This window comes from Scomber scombrus, chromosome 9 (assembly GCF_963691925.1).
Source record: "Scomber scombrus chromosome 9, fScoSco1.1, whole genome shotgun sequence".
Lineage (NCBI taxonomy): Eukaryota > Metazoa > Chordata > Actinopteri > Scombriformes > Scombridae > Scomber > Scomber scombrus.
The window spans coordinates 32,433,755-32,450,075 of NC_084978.1; the positions used below are offsets into that span (position 1 = coordinate 32,433,755).

General features: G+C 38.8%; 1 protein-coding gene across 2 annotated transcripts in view; it reads left to right on the plus strand.

Moving 5' to 3' along the window:
• The first annotated feature begins 590 nt into the window (after positions 1–590).
• csnk1a1 (casein kinase 1, alpha 1) overlaps positions 591–16,321 on the plus strand; it is a 37,694-nt gene continuing 21,963 nt past the window's right edge. For both annotated transcript variants that reach the window (XM_062425164.1, XM_062425165.1), the window contains exons 1-4: positions 591–1,352; positions 1,653–1,759; positions 6,806–6,932; positions 7,462–7,560. In XM_062425164.1, the coding sequence (XP_062281148.1) occupies positions 1,230–1,352; positions 1,653–1,759; positions 6,806–6,932; positions 7,462–7,560 (456 nt within the window). In that variant the 5' untranslated portion in view covers positions 591–1,229. The remainder of the gene's footprint in view (positions 1,353–1,652; positions 1,760–6,805; positions 6,933–7,461; positions 7,561–16,321) is intronic.

Sequence of the window (16,321 nt, forward strand, 5' to 3'; positions counted from 1 at the left end):
GGATTTGATATCACCATAGTCCCTAAATGTATATAAAAATACAGGGAAATGGGATTCAAATCGGAAACCTTTCTATGGTGGAGGACCCACTTGTTTTGTGACTACATACATGGTAGGCTATTTTTTAACAGCAGGAAATGGCTTTTTTGACTTCGCCACTGAGCAACTTTCATATGAATGAATGGGGCCTCTCCTCTGACTTTGTATCCAGCTCTCTTTATGCATGCATAGAACAGACCACAAAACAGGACGGGTTTTTTAGCAGCTTTGATAATGGATTCAATATTCATGGGACAAAATCAGGGACAAAAAGAGACAAGGCAAAATGCATGCAGTGGATGCTGATAACTTCATAAACATTATGTTAACCGAAAACTACTGCGCAATAAACTATTTTTCAACTTCGCAGTTATTGACTGATTACATTGTTGGTGATATCGAATATGGATACATTTTGGAATATCAATTATCTTTTACTTTATTGAAGCCTTCACGTATTATGAGTCTTGATTTCATTATTTCCGACGGCACCTCAAGGGGTCATGAGATATCCAACCTTAGCCTCTAACGGAAGCCAGCTGAGGGAAAGGGTAGAGAAGACAAGATGGCGGAGTGAGTGGGTTGCGCTGTGTACGGACGGTTGCGACCCTTGAAGTTTGTCGAAACGCTGTTTAAGACTGAGTAGACAAAAAAAACAACAATACCATCGGAGTTATATGTAAAAAGGCTGATTTCCCTCAGCGCGGAGGAGGCCGTGGCTTTTTTCCCCCCGTGGCGGTCCTTGCTTTAACGTTAGCTTGATGCTAACGTTAGCTAACGCTAGATTTGACTAGCTGCTACTTAAGGCTGAGAGGTGGCTGTTAGTGGGTGATCGTTGAAGGCCATAAGCTTTTTCGGATTTAGGGTTGGATGTATATACTTTGATACTGACACGGCATTCCGTGTTGTTTGAGGCTGGTCTTATTATTAAGGAAGACCTTTTTGTAGCTGGTAGCCTGTGAATTGAGCGAACAACGCCAGTATATTTTCCAACTTGTTTGTTACGTTAGCTTACATTAACGTTATTTCCAATCTTGTGTGTAGTAACAGCTAACGCTAACTTAGTCCATAATTACCTTAACAAAAACCATCTGGTTCGGAACTCTTTATGTTAACCTGGCAATTGGGCTAGACTGCCACACAGCATTTCCAAAAGTGAATTGGGTGGAGATTGTCATTTGGTGGATATTATGGCGAGCAGTAGCGGGTCAAAAGCCGAATTCATTGTCGGTGGAAAATACAAGCTTGTCAGAAAAATTGGATCGGGATCTTTCGGCGACATATATCTGGCCATCAACATCACAAATGGAGAGGTAATCTACGTCACTAATGTTTAACGTTACATTTGTCTATGTTCTTGTAGGAAGTTTGTAGTTAAATTTCCTCCTGAAAATGACGGCGACCGAACCACAAAACTCTGAAGCTAATGACAGTATAGCAGTATAATCTGCTGAATTAAATCGACTAAAACTACTACAAGATAAATTGGCATTATTTAATTTACGGTGTATGTCAAGATGACTATCATCAAAGCTACTGTAACTGGCGTAGTGACAAGTGAACTGTAGCGTTAGGTTCAAATGAGTGTAATCTGTTGTGTGTTTCAATTACAGGAGGTAGCAGTAAAATTGGAATCACAAAAAGCCAGACATCCACAGTTGTTATACGAAAGCAAGCTGTACAAAATCCTACAAGGTGGTGTCGGGATTCCACATATAAGGTAAGGGGATTCTGCTGTGAGTGGTGTCGTTACAGACAATGAGTGAGCCAATATTAGCAGCGTTATGTTTCATGGTTTATATGCACTATTGTGACAACGTTTGCTGTGGCGAAAATACTGCTAATGTTACAGCGAAAGGAAGCTGGCATAGGCCTGCTAATCGGCCTAACATCACGTAGTCTATTCTAGTACCGATAGCTTTTCCGCGAACTCAAAAAAAATCCCGTCGTTTTTTTACTTTACATTTTGAGTTATTTTAAGAGGGTGTATTAGTTTCGTTGAGACCTCTGTTATGCCTTTTATCGTGAATTAGTGTCAGGGGTGAGAAAAAGCTATAGTGTGGTTGGAAATGGCCGCTCCTCTTTTGTTGTGTTAGCTCCCAACATGTCTTCCTCTACCCTGTTAGAAAATGGCGTCGGAGCGAAAACAACAATCCATGCACCACGGTTGAAGTGTGCTCTAACCGCGTGATTTCAGGCCTATCTTGGCCTTGTCATGCAGTGCAAGCGGTCACATACTGTTTTGTTGTGTTGAAATACATTTTAAGAGTTGGCTTTAGCCCCTTAGAGAAAGCTGTGCCACATTTCAACACTATATAATGTTAGTGTAAAATATACAATGTCTTCTGGTATTACTATTCATGTTTTAACTTAATGTTGTAAGCAATAGGGAGGGGCTTGATACATTACAGAGCGGTTGCTGACACAGTTTGGCACCTGTTCCATTTATTAGTGTATAAATTGGTTAAATGGAGAAGGCTGTATGTGCAGAAATGTGGTAGTTACTGCACAGACACGGAAGTGCAATTATCATAGATTTAGTTCTGTGTACACTATTATGTGTAAATGGTATATAAACAATCGGTTTAAATGAGGAGAAGTCACTTGCAATAAATTAATTAATTTAGATTTAGCAAAAGAAGGTGAATGTAGTGAATGGCTTTTTGGGGCCAATACCAGTATTCTTTCCACACACATACACATGTATGAGTGAAGTCACTGGCCAAACGTCTGATGTCCTCTAGTCTCAACCAGTGGTGGAAGAAAAACAGATCTTTTCCTTAAATAACAGTAGCAATGCAACAATGTATAAATGTTCAACAAGTAAAAGTCCAGCATTCAAGATCTTACTTGAATTAATGTACGGTTTCCCATACATTGATTCATTTTTGGCGACCCACCACATTAAAACCACATCTAAAATGAATCAAATCTTAATTTATTGCACATCACGCACGTTTATTCTCTGATGCCTCTTTGCCATTCTCTCTTTATCTATATATCTCTCTCTTTCTCTCCCTCACACAAACACAATGACAACGGACCCGTCTCTGAAAAGCCCCTCCTCTTGGCAAACATATACGGTCATGTCGCGACATCTGCACTTTGGAGAGGCTCTGTCGTGCAATCTCCACTTAAAAATCAATTGCACGTCTACATCACTCTAAAGTGTGCGCACTGAAACGGACTTTGTGTTGCATTCAGGTGCACCTCGTAAATTCAGAAATATATACTTGAATGGCTTACAACAGGAAGTTTTCTTTTTTCTTATTTTCCTCTGAAATACATCTGTCATTACTTTTTTCTTTCTCGAAAGCATTTTTAAATAATCACATAGAGCAAAACCAAATCAACCGTTCAGTGTAATAGATTCCAATCTTCAAAATTCATTCAAACAATTGAAGCAAATTGTGAGTAGGGTCATTCTGTGTCGACTCAAATAAGGTGGTCTCAGATTTAGTTCAAACCCACTGCTGGAAAAGTGAAGGGGATAGCTCCAAAGTTAACAACACTGGGTTAGCCTAACCTGACAAGGCTAAACAGAGAAATGTGAGACTGTTGAGTCTCTCCTGAGTTTGGCTCACTGTATGCTCCCACTCCCCACCCCACGGAGACAAACGCCTAATAAAACACTTATTACTGTTCAAGGGGACAGGGGATAAGGGAACTTGAAGAATGTCCAAGATAAGATATCCATGTCCAAGATATCTGTGGCCTCTTCTTGAAATTTAGTGAGCACATTGGACCTCACAGCACATTTTGAGTATGACATATATTTGAACACAGCCTTATGCTTCATGTTCTTTATCATGCTGGATAGACACTGTATGTTCTTATTCCTGAATATAAACATAAATAAACGTATCTCTTACAGGCCAATGAATATCAATTGAGTGTTAAAAAGCCAGTCATGTTTGTGGTTGTTTTGGTTCCCTTTTTTCCTTTTTCAGGGTTTGAAGCAAAAAAAAAAAAAAATCCACCTTTTTAAAGTTACGCAAGTGGAGGCGTTTCATTTACTCTTTGTACCGGTAATTTTGGTTTCATGTTGCAGCCAAGTCTTGTTAAAGCCTGTCCAACTTGCTGGTCCTGTTGCCCCTCCTCCACTCAGTCTAGAACCTGGTTTATCTTTATACAGTCACCTCCTATCTTAGTTTCTGTTGTTTCCTGCTTGCAGTTTATTCACACTAAATCCAACCTGTTCAATAAACCACACCCAGTGTTGAATTTGAAACAGCTTTGGCTATGCATATGGTATAATGCACCTTTTTAAAAGTGTTAGCTCACACCCCATTTACACCAACACAGTGAAATAGATTTGGAGACATCTTCTGTACAGCAGTTGAAGTTTTAAATGAAAACTATTTGCAAATTCATACATTCAATATTCAATGGGGTAGAAGTAGTAGATGTTGTAAGGATTTTGAATTGATTTGATTTTTTTGTGGCATGAAAGGTATCAGATAAATAATTTTTCAAAGTAGAGCATGTGTCAGAGTATATATCTTTAAAACAGGAGCACTGGGCAGCATTATCTTTTGTCTGATGATTATTCATTGTAATTTGGTATAAAGTAAAGGCTTGTCAGTGAAATGTATGCAACTATCAGGGCTGAATGTAATGTTTTTTTCTGACTGGCCCCCTTGGCCAGTAGATCTGAGTTTTACTGGCCCCATGTATATTTTCACTGACCTGAAAGCAAAAAAGTGAAAATAAGTTTTTTTTTAAACTGATTTAAATTTTGGTGATTAATTTTACATAATACGTTTTGGTGCCTTGGTGAAGTTCTCTTTTAGTTTTAGTTGTATTCCATTAGATATTGATTATAAATGTTGATATATCACTCAAATACGTACAGTCGCCAGTTTGTATCAAAATAACCAAATGAGGAGGAGTGCTCTGCTGTGTAATTAATGGCATGTCTCCAGCAGTGGAGAGCAGCCTCTCTTTTGGTTGCTCTGTTAGTTCCAGGGGAAGCCATTTTTGTCCACGATGCTGAAACAGTGCAGGGCTTTAGAGGTGAAAAAGACTAAGCACTGAGTTACTTATTATTTTCTATTCCTTTAAAATGTTCTCATTAGAGTTAGTTAGTTTGTTACTGCAGATGGCTACACCGTTCTGGCTAACATTAGTCTCTGAGTGACAGTCACAATACACTTAAGGTTCATAGGGTACTATGAGCTCTTCAAGACATAATGAAGCCTGACCATTAAGGACTCTAGGTGAGGAGTTCCTTATGAAGGTGCTGGAGGCCAGGGTAATGCCACCCAGAGTACCTATATCATTAGCTAGTTTTGTCTAAGTGTAGTAGCAGAAAAGAGAGAGAGACTCGAATGTCAGTGCGATACACACGGAAAAAAGAGTTAATGTGTTGATGTTTTGTTATAAAGTTATTAGAAGCACTTTATTTAAGAAGCACAATCAAAAGCTTTCTGTAATGCACTTTAATTTAAAATGACATTTTTATTTGATATGAGAAAAGAACATTTCTTCTTATTTTATTATTGAATTGAATCCCACAAGTTGAGTGTAAATACTAATAAATGAATTGTACTGTATTGATGTGCCAGTCTACAATCTAGCCACTAGACCCAGATGCTGATGGAACTACAATGCTACTTCAAGCTACTGAAAAAGAACACAAACATGATGTTCTGGACCTTCACTTGAGGACATTTTCACAATTTGGACCTCACTGAATTTTTATTGAATACCCCCGATATACTGGGTGAAGAGTATTGCTCCAAGCACTGAACCTTTTGGGGTTTATTTTTGTGATTATGGAGGATTTATCATTAACATGTACAAACTGAAACCCATCTGACAAATAGGACTTACAGCAGCTTAATGCAGTTCCTTCAATAATAAAATATATTTTCTTCATTGTGTTTCTTCACATAAATAAACTGCTAATCAATAAAAGACTCAACTTCCAGATGTCTTAAAAGTGGATCAACTCAATATACAGCTCAGCCCTACAACAACGTAACATTTTGGACATTGTACAGACATGTTCAGCTCACTGTGAGAATGTGGCGGCACAAATTACACTATGGCGGGCCACCACAGTCTAAATAACCGATGGGAAACACTTATGTAGAAAGTTGAACAACCGATTGGCAAACGCTTTCTCCAGGATGTTGGATAGAAAGGCAAGGTTAAGTATAGGTCTGTAGTTGGCTTTTCATTCCGTCAATATTCTGTGATTGATGAGAGGAATTGATAAGCTTAGAGGCATAGGATTCTGATGGATTTGGCTATTTGAAATTGGGTTTCAACCGGAGCTGAAAGAAATCTTAGGGAAACAGTGTATTGCCCTGTTGTATAATTTGCTTTGAGGCTTGCTGATATCCTTCTAGTTTGCCAACCTCAAAGCTGAAGTATTTCCACACAGAACTAGGCCGGGTTGCTACTCCAGTGATTGGGAGTGGTGTCATAGTTCATTCATGACAGCGTATCAAGTCAACTTTATTTACAAAGCTCTTTACATACAATGCAGTTGAAAATAAACAAAAAACATTAACAATAATAAGTAAATAAATAATAAGGCACATGATATCAGATATGGATAGAATAAATACTTTAGAAAAGTGAGAACATACTGAATTTATAATGTGTATACTTTTGTCAACAAATTATACTTTAAACAACAAAAAGCAGAGCCATGTCAGATCTGTGTTCAAGCTGTCGAGTTGGTTCAGACAGTTTGCTCTCTGAGGTTCAGGTCAACCACAAACCCATACTTATAATATCACTGTTGCCTCACCAGATGGTATGGCCAGGAGAAGGACTACAATGTCCTAGTCATGGACCTGCTTGGACCCAGTCTGGAGGACCTGTTCAACTTCTGCTCTCGTCGCTTCACCATGAAGACGGTCCTTATGCTGGCAGACCAGGTAGCTAACCCATACACATATCCATCTTTTATACTTTATTAGCAGTCACCATGCTTGAGGAACATGGATACAAGTAGCAGGTTGGTACCACTGATCAGCAAGAAGCTGACCTGTGAGCTGGTGTCCGTTTGGAGTAAATGATGTGTGCTTGGATTTCCTTTGGGTGCTTCAGTATCCTTCCACAGTTCAGATACACACGTCTGGTGAATAGACATTCGCACCAGACATTATGATATGTCCAAGCAGGAAATCACTGATATAACTAATAATGGTTGTCCAGTATTATTGTGCATGCTGGTTAATTGACTTTTTTAACTGGGATACCACCTGTTCTTTTCCTGCTCTAACAAGTCTAAATGTCTGCAGTGAAGGTCTATTGGTGAACAAATTGCCCATATTTATAAATGTCAATGTGAATATGTCTATCTGATGTCACATAAAATGTAAACACTCAGTATGTTTTTGTAGAAAATTGGGAAGCTGGTTAAATAAGTCAATATTTTACTCCTGGCTTTATTTTCATCCTCAGATGATCAGCAGAATTGAGTATGTACACACAAAGAACTTCATCCACAGAGATATCAAACCAGACAACTTTCTCATGGGCATTGGCCGTCACTGTAACAAGGTAAGACCCAGACAAGTCCTATTCATATTTTAAGTCAAGATTTAGGTTTATACAGGGCTATGTCTGGCAGCTGTATGTCATGGTAGCCATGTTAATTCCAGCTGATGTATGTATTTAGCTTTAGGAAAGGTGATCTTACCATGATGATATCTTGTTCTTATCATTAATACCCCTATCAGAATATTTTCAGAGCTGTGGCATGACCCACCATCACTGTTCGAGGAAAAAATTAGGGAAAAAAACTTTTTAGCAATGGGCCCATGGTATTTTTTTGTAAGCTTGCAAACAGTAGAAAATGTGGAGGAGATTTGAAAAATGTAGGTGCTGCATTCATGGTGGAAACTCTATGAAAGAAAATGGTCTTTTAAGTCTGCACTGTTCAGTTTGACATCACATTTCTACAGTTACATATAGAAAGTACAAAGCACTCATCTACTTATTTATCTTGTCACTCGAAATGTATCTTTTATTTAAAAGTAAAATCAGCAGACAAGAGTACTGTCATAGAAGCTCAGCAAATAAAGACCTTCATAAAAAATAAATACATTATACAAAGCACCAGTTTAAGTGGATGCTATATTTAGAATATTTTCACTGCTTTACCTTGTTGTCAGACAGCCCTTTCTTTTTGCACTGCATCTTCTCAACCGTAGAACTTTCATATTCCTATGCATGCCATACACTGTGTTACACCGTAGCAGCACTCTCTAACACAAACAGCTGATCTGCGGTGTAATACCACGTGCGGGATTCGTAGGAATACAGAAGTTGAGATGTAGTGGCAAAGGAGAAAGGGCTGTCTGATGGCGAGGTAAGGTGGTTAAAACATTCTTAATATAGCATTCAGTAAGTAGTAGGATTTTGTTGCTGGTCCAGCCCACAGTAACACATTGCTTACCTACATCTACTGCAGGTAACATGCTGAGTTTGGAAGTACCCCATACGATTCAAAAAATACAAACTATTCCTTTAAATCTCATGTTAAATGTACGCTACAATAAATCACACAGCATAATACCCTATATTTTGAATTGTACCATTTCAAAAGGAACCACACGGACACACAGTAAAGTGTCCCTTGAAGATGACTATGGTGATGGTCATCTCTCTTGTCTTATAGTATCTTAAATATATAAACTTTTCAAATTGAATTGCTTTATATAATAAAAAATAATAATGCATTTAATCTAATTTTTAGTGCACTTTTCATTAATAGTGAATGAAAGTGCTGTAGCATTAATAACATAGAGCACACAATATAAATAAAGTAAGAGTTGAGATGAAAAAGCCTTCCGGAATAGAAACGTTTTTTAGGGCTTTTTGAAAAGAGTCTAGTGTCTGTGCTGCCCCCAGGTGGTTAGGAAGGCTGTTTTAACAAGTGTGGTACAGCAGGGCAGAAGGCTCATGGTACTTTTTGAGACATAAAGGCAGCTGCCCTCTGTTGACATACAGTTGTGGTACTAGTTCTTTCCACATGTTAAGGATAATTATGGTAAATGTACATTTTCCATACACCAGATTTTCATGACACAGATCTTACAGATCATAGCTGTCAAGGCCTATTAGTATTGTTAAAATCCAAAGTGAAATTTTATATTTAATTTAAGTGAAAGTTTGTTCCCTAGCATGAGTGATCATTCATTTTTCACCTGATGGGTTTTCTACATATTTGAAAAGTATCACTCAAAAGTAAATTTGAGTTTGAGTCAACTAAAGAGACTGAAACTATTTTTGTGTCATTTGGATATACTGACCCTTTCACACCCTCTCCACACCAATGCTGATAAATATGATAGGTTTTATCAGATTGTCCTGATAAAACTTGCCCATCCACAAGGATATGCCAAAACAAAAGGAAAAAGATCAAAAGACACCTATGTAGAGAGTGCAACGGATGAAGGCCAAATCAATCAAATTAAGATGTAGTTGAGGAAAATATGTTACATTAGTTATGTTATTCCGTCTTCATCATAAAGATAATTGTTGCTGTGTGGTGTAGCCAAGTTTCTGTGTACTAGAATCTTTCTCTAGAACCGATTCTGCATGCTTGACAATAATACAGATTTTCTGGCTACACACGCAACAAAAAAGTGCTCCTTGTGATGTAATTTGTTTGCATTTGATCAGTGTGTATATTTAAGTTGCCTGGAATTAAAATTGATTATTCTGTACCCATTATTTTGAGCCCTTGCAGACAGGCAACATTTGGTTAAGTTAAAGCATGGGATGTATATTTGACCAACTTCCAAAAGAATCTGTACTCTGCTGCACAACCTTCATTGACATTTCCTGCTTATTGACATTACAAGTTGATCATTTTGTTGCAGCCAACCCTTTGTCAAATGCAACACTGCAGACAGTAAGGGTTCAGGCTAATGTAGAGTATCAAATATAATGGAATTGTTTTGACTGAATTGAGAATGAGAATTTTTTCATTTCAAAATCAATGGAATTATGAAATAAGTTGAACAGATGAGTCACATTACAGTAAACAGCAGAATATAGTATGAATTATTTTACTAGTGCTGGGCGGTATACCGGTTCCCACCGAATACCCGTGTATATTTTCGTTATATGAATTTTTAATGTATTGCCATACCGGTGTATTTCATTACACAACATTCAGAACGCTGCGCCGCGCGACACTGCCAGACGGGACCCTTAAGTGTTGCGCCTCCATGCCGCTCAACAAACAGCGGAAGATGTGTGCCTGCCGAGCGGGTTAAGATGATAGTTCACACAACACATCCTGGTTTTTAATAATTAGTCAGAAAACTCGGCATTGTCTGACGCAGGCTGGAAAACGTGCACTTCTATTTACAGTCAAAAACATTTTGCGTGTGTTTCAGCTTTTGTCAAACTAACGGAGCTGCGGTGGCTTCTGGGTTAAGCTTTCAAAATAAAACCTTTGTTATTGTGCTCTTCTTATCATTAACAAACAAAGTTGGGTCTGTAAATTACGGGAGATTCCCGGGAGAAAAGACAAGACGGGAGGGCCGCGGGAGAGGATTTTAAAATATGGGACAAACCCAGGAAAACAAGGAGTGTTGGCAGTAGGGGTGTGACGATACACTCAGCTCACGAGACGAGATTTTAACTATATTTTTAAGAAAACTTCAATGAGGAAATACAAATGGAAAAAACACAGAAATAAAAGTAAATTGCACAAATCCTGTATCACATAAATACACAAGTAGAACAACATATAAATTGTGTTATAATTTGGTAGTTTGACTCATTTGACTTTTTGCATTATTAGGCTTCCATAGCTGCACTAGATTCCCTGCTACTCCTACTTCAGGCTTTCAGTGTAGAGACCTGAGGTCAATTTACCACTGCTCCTCTCCTCATCTCATACTGCTGACTGAGATCTTCTCAGCAGGTAGACGCTGCAACATGGTTAATGATCCACACGTGACATTATACAAAGAAGACATGACTTGCAAATGAGCGATAGAATACCAATCGTCTTTATTCAGCGTGTACCAGAAGAAGAACAATATCTGTCTTCTCCAATTTAAATATGGACAAAATTAATAGTATGTCTCTGACATACCATGATGTTAGATTGTATTAAATCTCTCAACAAGATAGGACAGGTCATTACAAGAATAGCTGTTTGGAGGGGGGGGGGGATATGTTCTCTGCTATATTTTATTAATGTCCATGCCAAATGAGTGTGTCTTGTGTCAGTGTAGAATAAGACATCAATCAATCAATCTTTATTTATATAGCACCAAATCACAACAAAAGTCATCTCAAGGCACTTTACACATAGAGCAGGTCTAAACCTTACTCGTCCGAGACCCAACATTCCCATATGAGCAAGCACTTGGGGACAGTGGCAGGAAAAAACTCCCTTTTTAACGGGAAAAAACCTCAAGCAGAACCAAGCTCAAATGCGTCCACTACGCAGTTTTAGCACTACTCGGCTCGACTCGACTCTGGGTTTTTTTTTGTGTTTCCATTAGGGATAGGGATTAGGGCTGTGCGATTGCATCTAAATTTCAAATTGTAGATTGTCATTGCTCTAGATTGCCAATACACAATTAAATCGGCAGGGGGGCGCACGTGTCCTTGGCATGTTTTTTTGTTTTTTGTTATGACGTTATTTTTAATGTTTTGCATCACATGCATGCAAAAAGTGTGAACATTTCAATAGTTACACATTAAAACAATATTTATTTGCAATCACTCTATTAAACGACCCCGAAGCATGAGCAAACGGGCTGTGTCAGATCGGATCAAAGAGATGCGCCCTGTCACTGTCAGCACAAGGCTGGCGGACAGTGTTACCCTGCGCTGAAAGAAGAGAAGAGAGAAAGTGGATTGTAGGTCTGTTTGTAAACGGGGCTTCTAACGTCATGCATTTCCTCTAAAAACATTTCTTAATGCACAGTAGAGCGCCGTTTTTTTCTTCTTCTCAAAATCGCCTTGATAAACAGCAAATCGCCTGGCAACCCTCCAATTGCCAATATACAATTTGATTGCGGATTGTCCCAGCCCTAATAGGGATAAGGGATTGTTAGTATCTGCTCTGCCGAGGTTCCAAAGCGAGCCGAGCCGATACTAAATGTGACGTCAGACTATCTGCCACTGATTGGTCAGAGAGTCGTCGCTGGAAGAGTCATGAGGCGTCCGATACAAGAATCAAACAACAACATCATTACAGCCATTCGGCTTAATTTTTCTTGCTTTGTGTGTGATAAAAAGCCACATACAGCAGCACAATGAATTAACAACATTTTGTTAGGGATGGCTCAATCCGTGTCAGTCCTTTTTAATATTTAGTGTTGTGACACCAAGTTTGATCTGATAAAACCATTATTTATCTAAATGTTGATTAAATGGATATCTGATGCATTAAAATAAAACTTTTTACAGAAGGCCCTGGCTCAAAACTACTAAATTGATTTAAATACAATTATTGATATAATACTAATGAAATTTAAACTGGGAGAATGGGTGTTTGTTTTGTGGGATGAGAGAAAAACTTCTACCATTTCATATTTTACTCTTTCGTTTATATTGTTTTGACGCAAATCTGAATCTTAACAGCAGTATTTTATCATGTGGAGTCTGTCCATCTTTTGTGCAGATTACATTCTTAAATTTCTTTTGGCTTTTTACTAGCGAAACGTATTGCACTTACAGTTTAATAATAAACTCTCCATCATTGACTGTCTCTCTGCTGCACACAGTGAGGGCTCAGCCCCGACCCCGCTAAGAAAGGGGCGTGCAGAGAAGCAGCGAGAAGGTGGCTATAAATGACTGCAAACCTGTAGAGACTTTATTCATGTTATTCACCAAATTTATGTGCACTCATTTAATTTCAGCTCAGTGTCAGAGTCTCTGATGCAAATGCTTGTTAAAATGTATCAGCTCCCTGTCCCAACACTGTTGTGTTAGGAGATGTGGTTGAGTAAGCTACAGAGTGAATGAATTGAGGCAGCGCTGGCACCAAGAAGGCCAGTGGAGGAGGTCAATAAAATGTTATTTTCTTATTGTTTCACAGTGGTTAGTCACAATACAAATAAACACGGCCACACACCTCCGCTCAAGTCTGCAGCACTTCACACACCACCTGAGTTGGTCTGAATACGGCATCAAGCCTCTGAATGCGGTGTGCTGTGTAAAAGCACACATGGGAGCAGCATTATGCTGGCTTTGGTTGATTCAGTGGAAAAGTCCCCTTAGATGACTCACATTTTGTCAGGTGAATCACATTTTTTCAAGACAGTGCTTTGCAGAGCAGAGGGGACTCTGTTTCCTGCTCAGAGCCTGACACTCTCAGCTCCGGCGTTTAAGGTTAGCAAAGTGTGCTAAAACACATTTAAACCATATGCTACTACAGCCTCCTTTAACATCCAGTGTGATCGACTCTCAGCTGATGATGTCAGCAGCCGAGAGTTTGGTGTGGGGCTCTGCTTTGCATTTGCGCTGGTTAGTGCTGTAACTGGGAGAAGGGTCATGGTTAGCGATGGGAAGCTATATTAAATAATGAACCATTAGTGATAGTGTTGACTGCACACATAGGAAGTAAATCAAAGGAAAAAATTGTACAGGTCTGAATGCATGACCCTAACAGTGAGGGGATCCAGTTGTTCTGTTGTACTATGGGGGCATTTTGCTGGCATGGGTTGGGTCCACTTAGAGGAAAGGGTTACTGCAAATCAATACAAAGTTGTTCTGAGTGATCACATTTATCGTATGATGAAACTTTTCTATCCTGATGGGAGTGGTCTCTTCCAGGATGACAATGCCCTCACCGATAGGGCACAAGGAGTCACTGAATTGCGTCAGTATGAAAATGATTTGAATCATAGGCTATGGCCTACCTGGTCACCAGATCTCAACCCAGTTGAACACCGTTGGGAGATTTTGGACCAGCATGTTAGACAGCGTTCTGTTTTAGGCACCAAAGAAGACGATGGAGTAGACTGGGGGCATGTGGTGGCCCAACATCTCACTAAGACACTTTATGATGTTTTTTCTTAAATACATCACGTATATGTATATATAAACACACGTTGACACACTCTCTCAACACACAACCACATATGAGATGATGCATGAAACACAAGTCTATGACACATTAACATGATAATTAAAGTATTAGTAATACAAATAATACTACTAATTAATCAACTCACTGTTGATGCATCATTCTTCAGTGCTGACTTTCAGTTGGGTATATGATATCCAAAAACCTTTATTATATTACTGTTACTTTTTAAAACAAATTTCTTGCAGGTTTGGTGTGAAATGCAAATAGTTGACTCTTACGAACATGTCGCATTGTTAGTAGATTTATATCAAATTAAAGCTGCAAGCAGCGATTATCGGGCCCTCGCACCCCATGCATGTTGGGCTGTAGTGCAGTCGGAGGGCGCGCACATAGACGTCTTCATATGCAGGCTTGTGATTGACATCGCATGAAGTGTTGAAATAACACTTGCTGTGTTCACTATGTGGAGCTAGAAAACAGCCACTAAGTAACACACACAGCCACTAATCATAAGTCATGTTGTAGTGTATGATGAAGAACACACCCTGTGAATTTCATGTAAATCTGATTGTTTGTCACGAAAGGCGGAGGTCCTGTGTCCAGTCGGTGGCGCTATGACTAAAAGACAATATCGAAGCATAGATGTGTTCAGGAAGTTACTCTTATCAACCATGAGACATTTGGTGCAGATTGGAACATGTCTGTTAAAGTTACAGCAGCTTCCTGCTTCATGGCGAATCATCAGAGTTTGGTGTGGCGTTAGGTAAGGGCATTTGATGCAGACTTTAGATTTTAATAACTTATCACAAAGGTCTTAAGATGATACTGACTGAATTTGGAGGCGCTCGATTTAAAAAGTTTGTTAAAATATAAGGACTGGAAATGGCCAAAAATAAATAAAAATAAGCAGTTTTTCCAAGATGACCGACTTCCTGTTGGAGTTAGACTATGGCTCCAAGAGGCTTTATTGTGCATCTGGATATGATACATATGCATTGTCGACTTCAATTCTCTACGTCAATGTGGAAGGCATGGTTTAAATTTAGAAAATTTCAAGTGGGATCTTCTGAGCCATTTTTAGGGGTTGCTGCTGTCTAAAAGGCTGCAACACAGAGCTATAAGGACGCTGCACTCTCACACGCGCTGCATTGATAGTCACACAAACACGCACGTTCGCTCCAGATTCCAGGAAATTGGATCTCATATGCGGGCGTTGGGGAGCCGCTATCAATATGTGGGAGAGTTGGGATGTCTGGATTACATTCCATATATAATATATTAATTTCTGTGCAGTGGGATCTATCACTTCTCAGCGTGAGAAACGATAGGTGTGGCGTGAAGGCATGTGAACTGCTTGAAATGCGTGTCTCACGGTCAATGCGTGAGACTATTATTTCCATTTATCTATTTTTTTCTTGATTTTAATTTATTTCTGGCTGTGCTGTTCAAATATATTTCAAGTTTAGTTCTGGTGGTTCAATAAATGCTTATGTTTACAAATCTATGAATAATCGTGTTTTATAATCGCATTTTCAATATCAATCAAAATAATTGTGATTATGATTTTTGCCATAATCGTCCAGCCCTAGGAGACAGTAGTTTGATTTGCAGCTTTTTATCTCCATGCATCATTGGTGGAGTGTGGTGTAAGAACATAGTAATAATACAGTCAATAAACTTGAAGTAGAAACAGTAACCTGAGGCACCTTTTTGCTGATCTGGTATCATGAATCAATACACATTGTCTCCACTATATGGCACACTAAGACCACAAATGAAAGTGGATGACTGCTTGACTTCATAATCTACTGCAATATTCTGAAACTGTAACATGTTATAACAAACCATTCATCAAGATGACACAGAAATAGGTATAGAAGTAAACATACTCTAAATTAGAAACACAAATATATTTCTATAGGTTACAAGTCTATCATTTTCAACATGTGGTCCTTCGGAATCTAGTGGAACTTAAGAATTACCGAGTCATCTTGCCACTTAAAAGGGCAGGCTTATAGACAGTATTCGTGACTACTGATGAATGTGCACAATTTGGCGCGTGTAGGAGTTTGTCAGTGCGTACTAAATTGGAAAAGGCATTAGGGGGCGCTACTGAGCTCTTGTGGCAAACTTTGGGGCAAATGTGGTTTCAAATGAAAGTACCCATTTGGTGGAACCTACGTGTTAAGTTTCATGACTCTGTGAACATCATAAAGTCGGAAAAATGAAAATTGCTGCACGCCATTCACTGTG